Below are 19,545 nucleotides of genomic sequence, written 5' to 3'. Positions count from 1 at the left end.
CATGATTAAAAATCATTAATTCAAAAGTCTTTACCTCAGGGTGACCAGACCTGGTCCTCCTTTTCCAGGACACATCCTACATTTCAACCTTCTGTCCAGGAGGAATTCAAAATTGTCCTCCATTTGGAACATGACTAAGAAGCATGGATTTATATTCCTGTTAGTGGTTTTTAGCTTTTATTTGGTATTGGCCCACATTTTTTCTTTAACGTTCTACAATTTTGCAGTGCCTTGTCCTCCTTTGTGGACTGGTGAGGACTTCTGGCAACCCTGCATTAATGGCAACCATAGCAGGGACTCCACTTGCCAATATCATCCTTATTCTGAAGTACTCCAATTTGTTAGCCTTGGTCCGTGTGTGTTTTGAATCATAGAATCATAGAGTTGAAAGAGACCACAAGGCCATCCAGTCCAACCCCATTCTGCCATGCAGGAACTCTCAGCCAAAGCATCCTCATTGATAGATGGCCATCCAGCCTCTGCTTAAAGACCTCCAAGGAAGGAGACTCCACTACACTCCGAGGGAGTTTGTTCCAGTGTTGAACAGCCCTTACTGTCAGGAAGTTCCTCCTAATGTTGAGGTGGAATTTCTTTTCCTGGAGCTTGCATCCATTGCTCCGGGTCCTAGTCTGTGGAGCAGCAAAAAACAAGCTTGCACCCTCCTCAATATGACATCCCTTCAAGTATTTAAACAGGGCTATCATATCACCTCTTAACCTTCTCTTCTATAGGCTAAACATCCCCAGCTCCCTAAGTCGTTCCTCATAGGGCATGGCTTCCAGACCCTTCACCATTTTAGTTGCCCTCCTTTGGACCCGCTCCAGTTTCCCGACTTCCTTTTGGAATTGTGGTGTCCAGAACTGGACACAATATTCCAGGTGGGGCCTGACCAAAGCAGAATATAGTGGCACTATTACTTCCCTTGATCTAGACACTATACTTCTGTTGATGCAGCCTAAAATCACCTTGGTCTTTTTAGTTGCCGCATCACACTGTTGACTCATGTTCAACTTGTGCTCTACTTGGACTCCCAGTTTTGCTTCATACTTCTACATCTATCCCCTTCAGAAAGAACAAATACACGTGTGTTTCTCTTCTCCTTAAAATACCATTTGAATCCCACCCATGCTCTTGTTGTGAATTGGCTTCCACTTGTGGCAACTTTATGAAAGAGAGCCCTCCAAGAGTAGTGTCCAGAAGTCCTCCTTTTCCAGGACATTCCCTACATTCAGGGATGTAGCCAAGGGGGGGGGTTCTTGGGGTCCGGACCCCCCCTTCCATTAGAAAAATGAATGGTGTGTGCTGCTGCGCCGCCGCGCCCAAGCCCCATTATAATGGTGGCACTTAGTCTGGACCCCCCCCTTCCTAAAATCCTGGCTACGTCGCTGCTACATTTCAACCTGGTGTCTAGGAGGGATTCCAAAAGATCCTACATTTTGAGCATGACTGCCCATTCAGACTACACTTTACCCTGGATCAGGAATCGATTCTAACACATGAAGTTCATATTGGCCCCGATTCTGTCACAATGCATTTCGAGGCATGCACAAGCAAATGCCCTTTAGCCCGGGTCATCCAAATTCGGGGCAAAATCCGTCTTTTTTGAAAAAACCCGGGTTCCCTGAAATATGAACTTGCTCCCGATCATGATTGGGTCAAGTTCAGGGGAGGGATTAAGGTCAGAGGGAGGGCAGAGGGTGAGCATTCCCTCCCCTCATTGGAGAAGGAGGAGGAGGAGGAGGAAGGAGCCAGAGGAAGGATGCAAAAAAGGGAAATCTGACAGGAGGCAAAAGGGTGACAGGAGGCAAAAAAGGGGTGACTGACTGGGTCAATTCAGGGCAGGTCAGAGGCCCAGAGCAAGGCAAGGCTCTGCTTTCCAGCAGGGACCTTTTCCCTTTTATTTTATTTTTTTACATTATTTTTCTCCATCTATGCGCATGTTTTTTTGCAATAGGTAATCTATATTTAGAATGTGGCTAGCTGCTTGTTCACTTTCTCTTTCATTTCCTGGCTTCCTGGGAGCCCTTTGCAAGAGGCTTTTTTCCTTTGCGAGTGAATACTATAATGCGAATGTTACAATATGTTTCTCTTTCCAATTTGACAGTGGCAGATTGATACACAGAATGCTTTTGCTACTGTCTCAAAGGGGTAGCCTAGGAAAAGCATGCATGGCATTGCTACCTTTTCTGGCATTTCCCAGGTGAGGAATTTATTATTATTATTATTATTATTATTATTATTATTATTATTATTATTACATGTGTATGAGGCATTCTGGGGTGGCAAGGAGGTTGATACAGGATGCAGAGATGGCATTAGCTTGCATTTTGGGGTTGAAAATGGGGCCAAGAGAAGATCATAACCTGCACTGACCCAAATGCCCACAACACACACACATACACACACATATATCCTGGAGGTTTTTAAATTTGACAAAATGTGCGCATTTTGGTGCCTGGTCCTTTAAAAAAAAAGGAGACGGGGAAGCACACTTCCGATGCTCCAATGACTGCTGGAAACGCCACCTGTGATGATTGCGGAACTGAAAGTTGATTGACTGCAGGCGCCTTCATTTTAAACCCCGATTTCTCAAGAGGGCATCTGGGGCAAAATACCCCTGATTAGGTAGTGAGCACTTGCTTCTGGAGGGATTTGGAGAGGGGGAAACCGAAGCTCCCCAGTTCCTTCCAGGGCAAAACCACCAGTGAGAGCATGAATTTATCCTTACAGGATTGTTTTTAGGTTTTATTTGGCCACATCCTACTTTTTCCTGAAATATCCTACATTCGGCCATGCCTTGTCCTCCTTTGTGGTTAGGAAGACATCTGGGCACCATGCCTAAGAGCCATGGTCTTCAACTGCCCTGCTCAGGTCTTGCAAGCTTAAGACTCTGGCTTCCTTGACTTCCAGTCGACTCTAACTTAAGGGCAGCTCTCTGAATGAGAGGCTTCCAAGGGTCCATTTACACTGTAAAAATTATGGTTTGACACCACTTTAACTGCTATGGCTCCATCCTACAAAATTGGGATTGGTAGTTTGGGGAGGCACCAGCACTCTTTGGCAGAGAAGACTAAAGACCTTGTCAAACCAGGATTTCATAGGATGGAGCTACAGCACTTAACATGGTGTCAAACTGCATTATTTCTACAGTGTAGATGTACCCCAAGTCACCCTGTCATCAGGTTTTGTAGACTCAGGACCGTGGCATCTTTGATTGAGTTTATTCACCTGGAATGCAAGTCTTCCTCTTTTCCTAGGACCTTATCACACTACCAAAAAAGATAGCATCAATATCATGCAATGATGCTAAGATTTTCACATGATGTTGTGCAACCAGGTGATTACCCAGTGAATAAAGAGGCATTCTAGTGCTGCTTTTTATTCACTGGGAAATCCCATGAATAAAAAGCGGCGCCATAATACCTCTTTATTCACGGGATAAACAGCACATTGCATGACATCATGTGAAAATCTTAGCTTTATTGTGCAATATTGATGGGAGTATATCGCTATGCTCCCCTCTTTTTTGGTAGTGTAATTAAGTCCCTAGTGCCTCTCACTTTACCAAGCATGCACTTTTCTAATGAGTCATACTGTCTCATGATATATCCAAAGTAGGATAGCCTCAGTTTAGTTGTTTTGGCTACTAGGGAGTTTACCTTGGAGTTGTCCTATGACTCTTTCATTTCTCTATTTTGACAGTCCTTGGTATCCGGAGAACTCTCCATCACCCTTCAATGGAGCTGATTTTCCTCCTGACCTCTGGGTGACCAGATGTCCTAACTGCAAAGGAGGACAAGGCGCCATGAAATGTAGGGCATTCAAGAAAAATGGAGGATATTATAAAATAAAAGCTAAAAACACTAATATAAATATAAATTCACTTCATATGGTTTATTTACAGCTATATTACATATACTGTATTATGTGACATGCTGTCAGCCTCTGGAGATAGCAATGGCAAACCTCCTCTGAACAAACCTTACCAAGAATTTTGTATTCTTTTAAATAGATGGTTTTAAATTTTTACTGTGAAGTTTTTGAGATGTTTTTATCTTGTGAGCTGCCTTAGGGCCCTTCCTGGGAGAACGGCATCATAGAAATGAAACAAAATAAATAAATATTCCCCATGATGCCTCGAAAATGGCAAGGCATATAGAAACAATATTTTATTATGTATTTAACTGCATTTTTCGGATGAACCTCTCTTCACTAAAATCACCCCTCCCTATTCTCCACTTTTTATTTTAAGTGGGTTTCGGGGTCATTTACAAATCAAGTAATGAAAGAACAATCACAAATGGGAATAGGGAAAAAATGATGAGGTTGTAATTCTAACGTATGATATTATAATTAAAAGGATGCTAGCCAAACATAATTTAATTTGGTCTATTTGATGAAAGGGTGAGAAGTCTACAAAAGCATACACCAAATAAACCATGAGAGTTTTTGTTATGTTTTGCTCCAGCAGGCTAATCTCAAGCTGTTTTTAGTAAGAGATGCTTAAAAACAACTAAGCAAAAATTCAAATGAACACTGTAAAAAAAGAAGCCAGGAATGGGCATCGTTGCCATTTTTGGTGATAGCTTTGCAGAATTATTTGTAAGTGGGAATGGGGCCCTTGTGTAACAGTTCCTTAGCTACCTCACCTCTCCTTCTGTTGTTCCCATCCACCTACTGTTATAATGTGAGTTCTTTGTAGTTTCTGTACAGCTGTAATTTAGTTATCAAAACCATCAACAGAGAATAGTGGTCTTTGGTCTTCCTCCTTCTTATACATTTTGACAAGTAGCATAAAACCTTATAACTGGAAACTGAGTATACAAACCAGAGGTGCCCACTGTACCAGTCACCGTTAAGCATTTCTTTCTATCCAGGCCCAGCCACAGAAACCCACTGGGGTAAGTCACATTCTCTCAGCCTCATAGGAAGGCAATGACAAACTAGCTCTGAACAAATTTTCCAAAGAAAACCCTATGATAGGTTTGTCTTAGAGTTGCCATAAGTCAGAAATGACTCGAAGGCACACAACGATAACAACAAACTAAGTTACAAAATGTGTATAAAAAATGACCATTAAGATTTTTGCCTTAATGTTCCTACAGAAAACCTATATTTATCATTGCGGGCTGTGTGTGTGTGTGTGTGTGTGTGTGTGTGTATCCTTACCACTTTGGAAGATAAAAGTAAAAAAAAAACACCTACACAGCATGTAAACTTTTATACTTTATTTTAAAAAATATAGAATAAATGCACATGTACTGTCATAAGCAACATGTTTACAATGAACAGCACCAGTATAAATTTATTGAAGTCTACAGTAACAAAGAACGATTGATGTTTTCTTGTAAAAGTGAAAAACCCAAAGCACCAAGTATTTTTATTCTTTAAACACATTTTTGTACATCATTTTTTAAAAAATCTGATTTTTCTCTAGTATCGTTTTAAAAATCTTGACTAAATTTAAAAATGATTTATCCCCATTTATGCGCACAGCAAACATATACATGGTAACCATGATTACAGTGAACATTTATATATAAAACATACAACCTATAGTGACGCAGCCAAGGTAAGCACTCATTTAGAAAGTTTTTAAAATAGCAAAGTACAGTACGCAAAAGCATTTTTATAGTGACCTTCTGTGGCAGTTCTTCCTAAGTTTCCCATTAATGCAGAATTCCCTGGGAATTTGCCAAAGGCACAAGTGAAAAAAGAAAAAAAATTAAAAATAAAGAAAACCTACTAAGCAATTACTGAGATAGAAAACCTCTGGGGTAAGTTAACTCCTATTCCCATCATCCCTCATTGTGGCTAGGGCTGATGGGAAATGGAGTCCAACACTACCCAGAAGGGCATAGGTTTCCTTACCTTCTTTAGAAATTCTTTGATCATTGCCAATCCAATCCCATTCATTTTTAACTCAGAAATAATTCCTACAGCCTTCAATAAGGCAACGTAAAGACTGCAACCTTTATCACATTATAGTAAAAGATATCAAGCAAAATTATTAAATGAATATGGATTTTTTAAAAAGCCAATCTAAAAAAATGAGAGGAAAATAGGAAAAAAGCAAGGAAAGGATCTGGAGGAAGAGAAGAAAACACCACACATCTCTCATGTCCACCCTGCTGGTAGGTGTCCTCCCAGATTTTAAAAGCTGTAAGGTTCATAGCTCTCTTTAGCTAACCACAGGATTGTTCTGCCTAAGGACCAGTTGTTGCAGGAGAAAAAAAATGTTAAGCACATTTATTTTCCTGTTAAGATCACAGAGACGTAAAACTAAGTGTTGGATGGTTAATCCACACACTACTGCTGACCTTGACTCAAAAGGTTTTAGTTAGTCTAACTGCATAGAGACACTGGGATGTTTATCCACTATATACACAAATACTTGAGCAAAAATTACATGGAAGTGAGAACATTGCCACATTTGCTGCATCTGAAAAAGCAAATGAACATATTTCTAGATTTTTGGACTTTGTAAAATCTAGCTACAATGAGGGAGAGCATTACAGAATTTTAATTTTTTTGGCAGTAGGAAGAAAGGCGGAATGAGAGGAAGAAATCAATAATGTTTTTAATATTTGGCATTGGTGAGTAACATTTTACAAGACTTCATGTTATTGGGGGAAAGTAATATGGCATTTAATTTCATGCTAAAACAAAGTTGTTTGCTCACTCAGGTCTATTGCTCAGTTGGTGAATCTGGGTAAGTCCTTTCTACCTTAGCCTGCTTCACAGAGTTGTTGGGAGGTTGAGAAACTATAATCCTGAAATATATGTGGCTATGTCTTGGCCTTTCAGGGGCTAAATCTAATATTGATTTAACTGAAGTAAGTGGGTATCCATCCAGATTACTTCAAGAAATCAAAGCATAAGTGCTACCTCTTACAATATTTCTTTCAAGACACAGGTGTAAATACCTATTACCAAGGTTACCAAGATGCAGAGGCTTCTTGCACATATAAAATTCCCAACATGGAAGACCTAAGATGTGAAATAGCTTCTCCATTCAGTCACTGTTGGAATCATTTTTGTGTATTTCTCCTACCTTTCTCCACATTCATAGAGGTGAGTGGGAAAAGTTTTCCAAATCAGGAGTATTTAGCTCAGGATGTATGGCTGTATCACTTTATATAATATAGATTGATAGGTTTTTTTATTTGGTTCAGTTTCCATTGTTTGTAGCAGTTTCAATCTAACTAACTTTTAAAAAACTGATTACTTAAAAACATATTAAAAATCGTCAAGTCTCTTTTCACATTTTTAATAAAGCTGCCCCTTTTTCAGTAATACAAATATTTTAAGAAATTATTGCAATTATGTGTGTACATTTATATATATTGCAAATAGAACAAACAATCAGAGCAATACATAACTGCGGCAATATTTATTTACATTCAATAATGACAGCTTCTTAGCACATTGTACATTAGAATTATGCATTTATTTCTATAAGTGTTCCTTTCCTGCTATTTATTATGCATAAAAGCAGATTAAAATATAGCTTCTTTATATTTTAAAGACAAGAGGAGTTGATGCCATATTTACTGCTCTTACGAAACTCGGTACTTCTAGGCTGGCTTCAGAAATTAAGTGGGGTAAAATAGGGAGGAACAATGCAATTGACCTGTGCTCTCTCTCCCTGCCCTTCATATTACTGTGTAAGGTTCAAAGGTGAATTTTATTTCCTTTTCACATTTGAGTATATAAATGCCCTGAAGGCACCAAATCCAGTTGGATCTTGGAAGTTAAGCACGGTTAGCAATGGTTAGTACTCAAATGGGAGATCATCAATGAATATCAGGTATCATAGGCTATAGTTTAGAGGAAGGAACTGACAAAATCACCTCTGAGTATTCCTTGCCTATGAAAACCCTATTGAATTCATGGGATTACCATAGGTTTTGACAGACAAGAAGGCAGATAAACACAATAGCCAAGCACAACTGGGTGGCTCCTGTTATTCTTCCTACTGTTATAATAGCAGTTAAGGGCAGATGAACCTTAAGATTTGGAAAAAGAAATTGAAAATCCTGTCTAAGATAGATTAATTCTTTAAGGTATTTTTGTCAGTCTATTTTCAAGAGCTTCTTAAAAAATAGAATTTACACTTCTTTTAAAATATGGTTTTCAAACCCCACAGCAGCAATGAAAAAAATTGAAAGATTATTATAAGAGGTTTCAGGGTTGTGGGAGATGTACATTCTAATTATTTCACTACTGGAGTAAGCTACAGAAGCTCATTCTCTCTATCCCACACTTCCACCACAAATAAAAAAAGAAGGAGAAAGGTTATGCTACCAGACAGTTTTGCTTCTTCTACTGCTTGCTCATACAACATATACTGCCTCATAAGTAGGGTTATGTGTGAACCAGATCTGGACATATACAATATACTGCTTTACCATAAGTGGTGTGCAACAAATGCAACTTGCTAGAATCAAGCTATGGACCATAAATGTGAGTGAAAATTTGCAACACAACAGTGACCATTTGTACTAAATAAGGTGCCCACATCTAAATCAAAATACATATATACAGTTTTATTTAAAAATGAATTACTTTTTCTACTTTTCTTCCCCTCTCTAACATGCAAAACACACCTCTTAACCAATTCCTTAGAAAAATAAAGTTCTGTCATGGTTTATATAATAAATATTAGTGCAGTTATGATGAAATTCATTGCCAGATATGGTAGTTCCAAGAAGGACATCCCAGATGTTTGAACATTTAGTTAAACCATGATGGGCTTTACTGGGAGGAAAACAAACTGTAACAAATCTTGGGCTTGCATCCTTCGCTCTACCTGTGGAGCCAGAAGGACAAGACTGAAATAATTCACTTCTGATTTTTTTTATAGCTCCCGCAGCATATAATGTAGTGTTATATATGAATACTAAACAATATTAAACCTAGGACAGCTTGTTTAAATAAGCCGACTTCCTAAGCCATGGTTTGAAGCTGGCTTCTTTCAAACAACCATAGTTAATAAGAATCACAATTTGTTAGATTCAAACAAAAAGCTAGACTACTTTTAATCAAGCTTTACTGTGGTCCATAATATCCTAACAGACAGTGTAGGGGTAGTAGTTTAATATTTCTCAGTGAACTTATTTGGTTTGCCAGAGGTCAGATTACTTAAGCAATATATGTCTATGTTGTCAGCTGAGTACACTGTTTTATTGTTAGACAGCTACTGGCAATCCAAACTGTTCATATATGCATCATCACCACCACCATCAGACAATTCAACAGGAGCATCTGCACCTAAAAAAAATCCCCAGTCCCATAGATACATGTCATTTGTCTGTACTGTACTTTAATTTTCCTGTAAGTGAGCAAAGGTCTGTTTTTCATTTTCACTTTCACTTGGAAAATGACTGACTAAAAATGTAATTTCAAACATTGGAAGTGTATCCATATGTTACTATTTACAAATACTGTTCTTGAACCTAAGAATTTTCAGGAGAATATTCATGCTTCACATTAAAATTTAGCAATAGTTAACACATACCATACATACAGCATCACTAATACATGCTAAAATTCTCCTGTTTATATTCCCTACCTACCCACCCATCTAATTAGTTGTATTTTAACATTTCTGTGAATTTAGAGTAGCTGAAAAGGGTCTAGTTATGTGGCTATTTAAAACAGGTATTACATCAAAGGAACTCAAACACAAGAACTCATATCCCTCCACCTTCAAATATTTGTAAGGAATTAGTTGCAAGGTGATCTTTGAATTAAGATTGTATGATGCAACTAAAAAAATCCTCAAGATTTTTTAACAGTGACATACAGGTAGAAAGTAACCAATGGAAAGCTCTTCCCTTCCACTTCCTTGGTAGTTTCACTTCAGATAATACATCTGTGGAAGTTCTCAGTTGGATGAGATAACTAGCAACCAGTCTAGATCCATCATTCATGTTTTCTGGTAGATGTTTTCATAAAGCACAAGCAGATTACTGCTGACAAATGTTTGACCATTTCACCCCACTCCCCAACAACTATATTCTGTGACAGTTCAGTGCTTGAAAAACATAGACAACATGGAGGTTGGCAACCATTAGCATTCACTTGTCCTTTCATCAGTAATAAACTGAGCATTTTCACTTGCATTTTCATGCTCATTTGCCTCTTTTCGATGGTCCTTTTCTAGCATTTCACTTTTTTCTGAGCAGCTATCATCATCTTCTTCGTCCTCTTGAGGATGGCCTTCTACACTATGTCGTATGCCATAGGAGAAGTAAATCAGGAAACCTTACAAATGAAAAGAAAAGAAAAACATTTTCCCACCAAGCATGTAATATATTCTGCAATTTTTCTTTAGTTGTATTTATGATTACTAAAATAGTCACAACTTCATACTTGATCAATATTTGGTATTACCCATGAGCATAGTTCTCTGTCCACCTGTATTGAGCATTTAGCCCAGTGCTATCTTAATAATTTTACATAGTCATTTTCAGTGAGCTCGGTGTAATATACATTATCTCTCACCTGCCCCAAGTAACCACATGAGATAGGCTAGTCCAAAAAAAAATGACTGGCCCAAGATCATCCAATGGTTTTCATGAAAGTGTATGAATTTCAAATTCAGTCTACGCAGTCCTAGCCTTGATGAACAAAAAGCAGTTTGAAGGATTCTTCCAAGCATCTGTGTTTTCTCCAAGAACACTGGCTGGAATTCACAATTGCAGTTACATGTGTGTATGCATTTATGACTGATTTATATTCGCAATCTTTACAGTCCCCCAACTCAGACTTAACTGGCAGCAGCCACTGTGAGCAAAAAAGGTCTGTTCTTGGGTCTATTGTGATACAGCTGGCTGACCTTTCCATCCCACTGCCACAGGCAATCTTCAGTGTGAGGGGGGATTATTTCAGAGATCTTTCTGTCGACTCACACTGGAGATCATTGGTGGGAGGGGTTGGAAGCATCAGTCAACTACATCTTGATCAACAGAAGAACAGACCCCTGTGACTCACAACAGCTACTGCCCAGTAAGTCTGGATTGGGGGATCAAGTTAAGTTACTACTTAACTATGTAACTAAGGTAGTTGTGAAGCTAAGTAGCTGATTTAGAACTATGGACACTGTGCTTGAGGATCAAGGTACTGAAGGATATTAAGTTCTACCCTGTTAGTACAAAGTAAGGAAAATCTAACCCTCAGTTTCTATTCCCACAAATTTTGGGGTGAGTAAACATTCATTTTTGGAAAATACTTCCTCATGGCTAATAGGATTTCCAGCAATGCAATCTCCAAGGGTCTGAAATATCTAAGACACAGGCAGTACCAGATAACTGATGCCTGCTAGCCATACACAGTTTGTCCAAAGCAAAGAGTTCAGATCTAGGGCTCATCCAGGAATTTGGTGGTGTGATTGCTGGAAACCATCTTTTGGCAAGAGATGAACATGCACTGAGCCAGATTCAATACCCTCTATATTAGAAACTTAGAAACTGTCGATAAATCTTTATTTGAAGGAAGCTCACAACAAGTTTTTTCTGCTCTTACAGGAATACCTACCAAGTGCCATCCAGATGCTAAAACGAATCCAAGTTTCCCCACTTAGCTGCATCATTAAGTAAATATTCACTAAGATGCTCAAAGAGGGCAACAATGGCAAAAGTGGAACCTAAAGACAAATATTTTACAATTTCAGTTTCTTTGCCAAATACCTAGAACATTACAGTAATACTGCTGTAATTAATTTGGTCGAGTCTAGATATGCAGTCTCAGACAGGAAAAGGAAAGACCACAGTTCCGCAAGGGAACATGTGGGCTGGGAGCTAGAAGTCCACAGACAAGATTCTGCATACACTCTAGGGTTTCTCACAACCTGCTAGTTCCATTGCATCCTTCTGAAAGCCACTTAAATATCAGGAGACCCTCCAGAACAGCATCCAAATATATGGGGCAGTAAGCAGAAGGGAAGTTGGTGCAACCTTCTAGCCATACAGAAGTACTTCAAGTGTGTGTATACAGATATAAGTAATGCTTGATGGACTCTGGCCAAGATGGATGATTGTTAGCAGCACAAATTGTGTGCTGCTTCTAGCTTTGCAGAATATATTTTTATCTTTAAGGGTATAAAGATATGGAAGGATTCCCCAAGGGCAGAAATGCAGTTTTCTGTATAACCCCCTCCCCCAGCTTGTCACAGGAAAAAGAGGCAGAGAGAGCAGACAGATGGAGAAAGAGGCAGGGAGGGTCTGCCTCCCTAGGGACCATGGCAGTGGCAGCACCCCCTCTTTCTTCCCTAGACTCTTGCTGCCCTCAAGAGGGTCCTGCCAAGGAAGGAATCCACAATAGATATTAATGGTTTTCCATTTTTTCGGGGGTCCTGCTTCCCTGCAAATGTGGAGGACCAACTGTATAGCCAACTTTGTGTATATTATTCCTAAATTATAATATGTATTTCAGTTCAGAGTATCTATTCTTTAGTTTATTTTCTTTGTTCTCATTTGCTTAGTGTGAAATAAGATGAACTGAACAAAGTGAGCATTGCTTACGAATAAATTCACAGGATTATGCCGAAGAGAAAAATAAAAACTGGGATATCTGAATAGGCACCTCTTCCAGATGCTGAACAGTTCATGATGATAAGGGTAATTATGGGGTTTTTTGTTATCTGAAACCTCCATCCCACTGAAACAAATTCGCTATGCTAGCTACAGAAAAGCTGATTCAGAGTCTCTTGAGGAATCAAAGATGATTTAGATGCAGTGGATTAAATCTGACTTCATAATATCCTGTTCCATGGTCTACTACTGATAATAATACTACTGCCAGAGCTTGACATCTGTAGACTTAGCTGCATGTAGAGCTTCAGCAGTGGTGGAGCGCTAGATTTTCATGTGGCCAGCAGAGAGTTAATTCTACCCCAGCCTAATCCCAGTAGTAGGTCTGAGGGCTAGGACTGCTCTATTAGTCACTCATGTGAATTTCTTAGACTAATTAAAATCTGCATAGAAATGCACTGAAATAAAGCAATTGTTTTTGAAGGCGACCATACCCAATTTGGTTTTTTTATGCACACATGTGTTAGCATGCATCTTCTTAAAAGAATCATTCTCTCATTCATGAGTAAAAAAGAAAAAAAGGTTAAGCCACTTAGAATCCAAGACAGCAGTGTCCCTGCCATCGGTGTCACCTGGTGCAGTGGACGCTTCTTCAGAGGCGGAAGGGGTGGGGCTTCTGCAAGGAAGTATGGGCACAGGCTTAGTCAGCCCGAGCACATGCCCGTGCCCCTCCCTGCCATAGCCCCCATGCTTGCCACCAACTCCTTCTTCTCAGGAGCCCAGAGAAGCACGCACACCTCCCAATAGTCCTTGCTGCTCCTTAAGAGGAGAAAGAAGTGGCGGTATGGAGCTTGGAGAAGCATGCACGTCTTCCAGTAGTCCTTGCCACCTCAGGGGAGAAAGGGGCAGCGGCAAGGAGATGTCAGGGGTGCGCACATGCTCAGCCTGGCTCCTTGCTGCTGGTGGACTGTGGCAGGGCTGAATGGGGACAGGGGCAATTGGGTGTCAGCCCCTCTGTGGTGTCACCTGGGTGATCTACACCCCCAGTACCCCCTCCCCCAGTGACACTACTGATCCAAGATACTTTACTAATTTTTAAAAAGTCTGCTGCTCAATCTTTTTAGTCAAATAAAAACTACAGTAATTTTAAAATCAGTTAATCACATTTGCTATATTTTGCAGCGCTAACAAAAATGAATTCTCAGCTTGTTCTACAGTGGAGGCTAAATTCCACAAAGTGTTTTTGTTTGCTTGGTTATTTACATTAAGAAGACAAACTGTTTCAATACCATACATACTAACAGGTTTATTGTGTTATGAACTTTCACAAACTACTGCTTATTTTAATCATATGCTTAGTCTATTAAGTGCACTGAAAGGTTGGTTTGTCAAATATCCTGGTAAATGAATAAACTATTGTGATTATTTGCTAGCATTTATACATTTATCTTCATTACTAAAATAACAGTGGCGGTAGTACCATTTCACAGAATTTCCCCCAAAGTATTAGAAGCATTATTTACTACCCACTTGTATTTTTTATATTAAGAAATCCAATTCTTTGTTTTTCTTACCATAAATGCCACCTTTTGGTGACTCTGAGGTTGCCTCCAGATGACAAGTATGATGATGACAAATAGAACTGAAAGAGCTACAAGGAGACAAATACTCCAAAGCTCCAGATTGGCAAGAAAATGGATCCCGTAAGTGGTCAGAATGCTCAGGCCACAAACCAGAAGACCTATGTGGAGACGATCAAGGGAAACAAGAAAGGAACAGATTGTTTCAGTATCTTAGATATGTGTGTAACATTTTTAAACGTTATTTTTATAACATTTAAGAATCTTTAGCAATGAAAGTAGGTTTTTTTTCCAAAAATGAAAGGCATCCACTTTCCTCTTAATGAATCCTTGAAAACTAGGCTATTTATATCATTACAACATAACCCTCAGCCAAAGCATACTAGCCTTCTATTTTGGATTTCCTGCATGGCAGGGGGTTGGACTGGATGGCCCTTGTGGTCTCTTCTAACTCTATGATTCTATGATTCTATGATTCTTCCCTCAGTTTTCCACACTGGAAATTTAGAACAAAATTTCTTCCAGCCTCACCTGCTCTATCATTTTACATATGAATTTGACTTTTTGTTTTACTTAAATGCTACATGCTTATTAGTTGGAATTTCAAAGATGCTCTACAGACTTACCCAAAACAGGTTTTGACTTACCCAACACACCTACAAGCAGGTTAACCATGGTAGCAGACTGTTCAGTTGGCAAACTTGATGGATTTATCAGTGTTTGTAAGCTAAAACTGTGCCCTGGTATCATACTAATTTGAGATTCACTTGCACATTCTCTTTCAGATGCTTCAAGAGCTTCTTTTTCTGCTGAATATTTAGGTTGCTCATAGTTTAAGCTGGGTTGGTACCTGTGTGCACAAACACACAAAGAAAATTGTTGAGTAAAACCAGGAAAATAAATTTTTAAAATGACATTCAATAATACATTATATTGTAGAATACATTTCAGAGGCTGTCAAGTGAACAAAAAACTCTCCTCTGTACTCTGTGCAGCATCCCTATTCCATTTGTTTAGCACAACGGCTATATTTATTTTAAAATCTGCAGAATGACAGGAATGATGGTCCAAATTTCCTTAATGTTGGAAGAGTTACAGCAATTGGAGGGGAAGAGGAGTAGTTGGAAGAGGCAGCCAAGTAATTCATGCTCTCTCTTCTTACTCTGAAACGTACATTTTATTTGTCCCAGGAACAAATACAGTTATTACAGTTCCTCTGATCTATCTATGAATCATTTCACGATATGCAAGTGATTCGTTTCATAGGTGTACAAATGGGATGCTTGTAATTGCAGCATTGTGAAGCTTTGTCTGGCCATTAATAGCTATGTGCTATGCTCCAAATTGGGGCTGGGCATGCTCTGGAGCACAGAATGCTGCATGACACCATGTATGGCTCCTTCCATGTTCTGAAAGGCTGCAGCATCCCTTAACAAGTCTCATTTTGGTAGAATGAAAGTGATGTTTCATCACTTTATGCTGCATCTAAATGGAAACTAAGGCTGTTTTGGGAGGGGAATCTCATTGTTCTTCTTGTTGTTGTTTTGTGCCTTTAAGTCGTTTCTGATTTACAGTGACCCTAAGGTGAACCTATCAAGATTTTCTGGGTCTGAGAGTATGTGACTCAACCAAGGTCACCCAGTGGGTTTCCATGGACAAGTGGGAATTGAACCCTGATCTCCAGTGTCATAGTCTAATGTTCAAACCACACCATCATACTGGCTCCTTACGGAAACCCCTAGAACAGTTTCAGAGACTCTAATCTGGTCTGACTTTTTTGAACAGAATTTTTTTTTGCCAAATGTCTTTGTCCTTCGAGTCCTAAGGGCCACACATAAACCCACAAAGGACCATGCAATTCTCACACTGCTAGGATCCACTAGCCTAGGAAGCAAGGCAGCCCAGCTGCCTATGGTGTGTTTATATGGAACATAAGCTAGGGCAGGGAGTTTTCTTGCAAGATTTATTCAGAGGTTTGCCATGACCTTCCTCTTAGAGTGAGAGTGTCTTTTGCTCAGTGAATTTCCATGACTGATCAAGGACTGAAACCAAGGTATCCCAAAGTCCTAGTACAACACTCAAACAATTGCACAAAATAGGCTCCCTCCATCCACTTACTGGAGGGACCAAAAACAGCTAAAGCAGTAAAAAATAGCATGCACATTTCTACACCGCTTATCAATGCACTTAAGAACTCCCTAAGCGGTTTATAATGTGTAAGCTAATTGCCCCCAACAAGCTGGGTACTCATTTTAGTGACCTCGTAAGGATGCCAGCCTGAGTCAATCTTAAGCCCCTGGCTGGTACTGAAATCACAACGTGCACATGGCTGGGCCACCACTGACCCCAGTGGCAGCGTGTGCATGTCTCATTAAAGACAATTTCATCTGAAGTCCCATTCTGCCTAATGGCACATGGCTGCATGCACATGTTGCCGTTGGGGACAATGAGAATTAAACATCTACAGATTTTGGTATTCAAGGGGGGGGGGGGGACAGATTCTCCCATGTGTACTGAGGTCCCACTGTATTTAAGTATTTATTATGGTCTTTTACTGATTTGAAACTGCTTTGTATTGTTTATATTTCATGTACGTCCTAGAGATTTTACTATACTAAGCAATAGACAAGCACTATACATAAGTTAAAAATCCTAGATTTGGATCCCATCTCCTCCTGTTTGTTGTTGCTGTTGTTGATGTTGTGTCCCTTCAGGTCACTTCCAACTTATGCCAACCCTAAGGTGACCATATCATGGGATTTTCTGGGACTGAGAGTGCGTGACTCAGAGTGGGTTTCCATGGCCAAGTGGGGAATCGATCCCTGATCTCCAGAGTCATAACTCAGTGCTCAAACCACTACATCACACTGGCTCTATGCTGCTATATTACAGCATTACTAAAATTTATATATAGTATCAGAATGGTTGATCTTGTGCATAACTTATGTATTGGACAGGCATTTTGTTGGTTTAAACATCTTTGCAAGAGAAACAAAATTAGATCAGCAATTACTAAAGAAGATTGCATTTCAAATAATTTATTAATAATAAAATAGTAATTGACCCATAGTAGGAACTCACCTAAGAATGAGAACACAAGCTGCTACCAGTGAGTATGCAAGAAGTGTTCCAATAGACATCATGTCTACTAAGGCTTTTAGGTCAAAGAGAAAAGCCATTAGAGCTAGAGGGAGAAGGTAAAATTTGTGTTAAGATGTTTTATATATTAAGAAAATCATTGCTATTGTGCTACCCAGAACCTTTAATATTTTCTCTTAGAAACTTTTTCTTTGCACAAGTCAAGAAAAATCAAGATCTTATAAATTATGGAAAGAATGAAAACTGTGTTTTATGCCAATATTGACATTTCTGTATTACTGTATTACTGTAGTATACTGCAACATTTTTGGAATAAATAAATCGTTTGGGAAACTTTGCTAATTTTATAATTTCACAGTCTACAGTTGTTTTCAACAGTTGGTTTTAATCCAATTTTAGATTAAAAAACTAATCTAATTTTAGATTAAAAACTAGAAAAAACTAATTTTTCATGGCGAACACCATACATTTAAATACATGCATAGATGAAATGGGCAAAATGCACTGTGGCTAAATCATCTTGAAACAGTGAGCATTGAGAAAGCTTTGTTCTGTCTCAAATCCCATTTGTTGTGATGGAATTTAGATAGGAAATGTTCCTGTGCATTGTGCCCATATCAAACCTTGATCTCTTTCTTTTCTTGCAGAAAGCTCATGCACAGAATTAAGAATATTCAGCATTCAAACATTTGTAAAATATACTCCCAGTTTAAACAGTGTTAAAACCAATAAAGCATGTGTGACATAGAGGATACAGGCTACAGATTTTTTTGAAAACATAAAATCTACAAATGTGGTCTTTGGCAGATGTAATGCTGGTTCCCTGAAAATCACAATTTTAAAAAATCAGGAACCAGCCTCCTTCTTTAGCATTGGGCAGCATCCAACAATGAGCTTCTTGTGACAGAATGGCTGAATCCAGAAGAAGTGAGAAGAGGAACTTGTCCTTCCCACTGCAGCCTTCTGTGCACCACAAACCCCTGTTTTGAGTATCTGGCAGACCATATGCAGCTGCTTTGGGTGGCAAATCCATTGCAAATCCATTAGGGAGAGAGGGAGGGAGGTTCCACAGTACCACAACCATGTTGGATTCAGGGAATTATTCATTAGTTTTAGTTTAGCACATGTATTAGTTTAGCACATGTATTAGTGGAAACCATGAATTTGCAATACCACTTCAAATCATGGTATCAGCTACAGGTTTATGGGGAACCAAATTTTGCACTGGTAGACGTGTAATGTGTAGCCCCAATTATCACTGGGAAGGAAAGGCAAGGAAGTTACCCCAAGAGGGGGAAGCAATGAAAGCGCACATTTCCCGAGTTGGTTTTTGATGTAGAATCCATGTTTTGGGGAGCACTGTGTTACGTTTGGATAAGATCTATTTCAGATGAGTAATCTACTATCAATTTAAAATTAAATCTCACTTTCATAAATTTATATTGGTATGGGTTGGCAGAAGCTAACTCTAAATATCTAGTTCTTGGAAGCTAACCTTTTTGAGATACGATAATAAATAAAATAATGGATGATAACATCCAAAATCCACAAAACAGTGATAGCACTATTGGGTCAACCAAAATGCACAAAATACATGACACAAGCTTTCAAAGCTTCATCAAGCAAAGGTAATAAAAATCATATAGGAGGAAAAGAAAAAAGATGAGAGTGTTAGAGTAACAGCTCTACATTCTGTCAAGATGTTGTTCTCAGTTAGGATGGTATGGAAGGATATCCTTGCAGGCAGAGAATATTCCTTTTGGCCATTAATGTCTCAAAAGAATGCTTTCTTTGAGATCCAGATTGCCTCTGTCCTCGATACCAATTTAACTAAGAACAATACCTTGACAACATGTAGGCCTGTGACTTAAACATCGCCATATTTTTAATTTCCCTCCCATATGCTTTTTAACACTTTTGCCTGATGAAGAAACTAGTGAAATTCATATGAAATGATTTGAGAAGGCGTGTCTTCTTTAGTTCTACTATCCTGATAACCTAATAATCAAAGAGACTATTCTCTTTTCTCAAATTTCAGCCAACATAGGTACTACATGGGCAAAAAATTAACCTGTAAGTATATGGTTTCATTTGGTTTAGACTGCCCAATTTTGAACTCCTGATTTTTGGTATAAAGGCAACATCAAATTTTAGCACTACTTAGAACAAAGAGGTTATCATGCTGAATTGTTAATAACAATGCCACTTTGGAGCAGGAGGGGGAACCAGGGAAGAAGAAAAACAACTCATCCTTCAAGCTACATTCCATTTGCAATTTTTACTTTCAGTACAGAGGTTTATGTACATGACTATTATACAAATGGCAGAAT

The 19,545-nt window shown here is 38.9% G+C and overlaps 1 protein-coding gene across 6 annotated transcripts in view; it reads right to left on the bottom strand.

Moving 5' to 3' along the window:
• Positions 1-5,208: 5,208 nt before the first annotated feature.
• The window catches only part of SLC7A2 (solute carrier family 7 member 2), a 61,070-nt gene continuing 46,733 nt past the window's right edge, over positions 5,209-19,545 (bottom strand). For 4 of the 6 annotated variants that reach the window (XM_042470535.1, XM_042470532.1, XM_042470536.1 and 1 more), the window contains 5 exons: positions 17,198-17,300; positions 14,764-14,966; positions 14,111-14,277; positions 11,542-11,650; positions 5,209-10,269 (listed from right to left, as the gene is read on the bottom strand). In XM_042470535.1, the coding sequence (XP_042326469.1) occupies positions 10,076-10,269; positions 11,542-11,650; positions 14,111-14,277; positions 14,764-14,966; positions 17,198-17,300 (776 nt within the window). In that variant the 3' untranslated portion in view covers positions 5,209-10,075. Of the gene's footprint in view, positions 10,270-10,509; positions 10,691-11,541; positions 11,651-14,110; positions 14,278-14,763; positions 14,967-17,197; positions 17,301-19,545 lie in introns of all 6 variants that reach the window. The other 2 variants (XR_006104272.1, XM_042470537.1) reach the window with 2 other exon arrangements.

The sequence above is a fragment of the Sceloporus undulatus genome, chromosome 5, assembly GCF_019175285.1.
Source record: "Sceloporus undulatus isolate JIND9_A2432 ecotype Alabama chromosome 5, SceUnd_v1.1, whole genome shotgun sequence".
NCBI lineage: Eukaryota > Metazoa > Chordata > Lepidosauria > Squamata > Phrynosomatidae > Sceloporus > Sceloporus undulatus.
The sequence above is the reverse complement of the archived record's forward strand: the minus strand, read 5'-3'. Positions and strand labels throughout refer to the sequence as shown.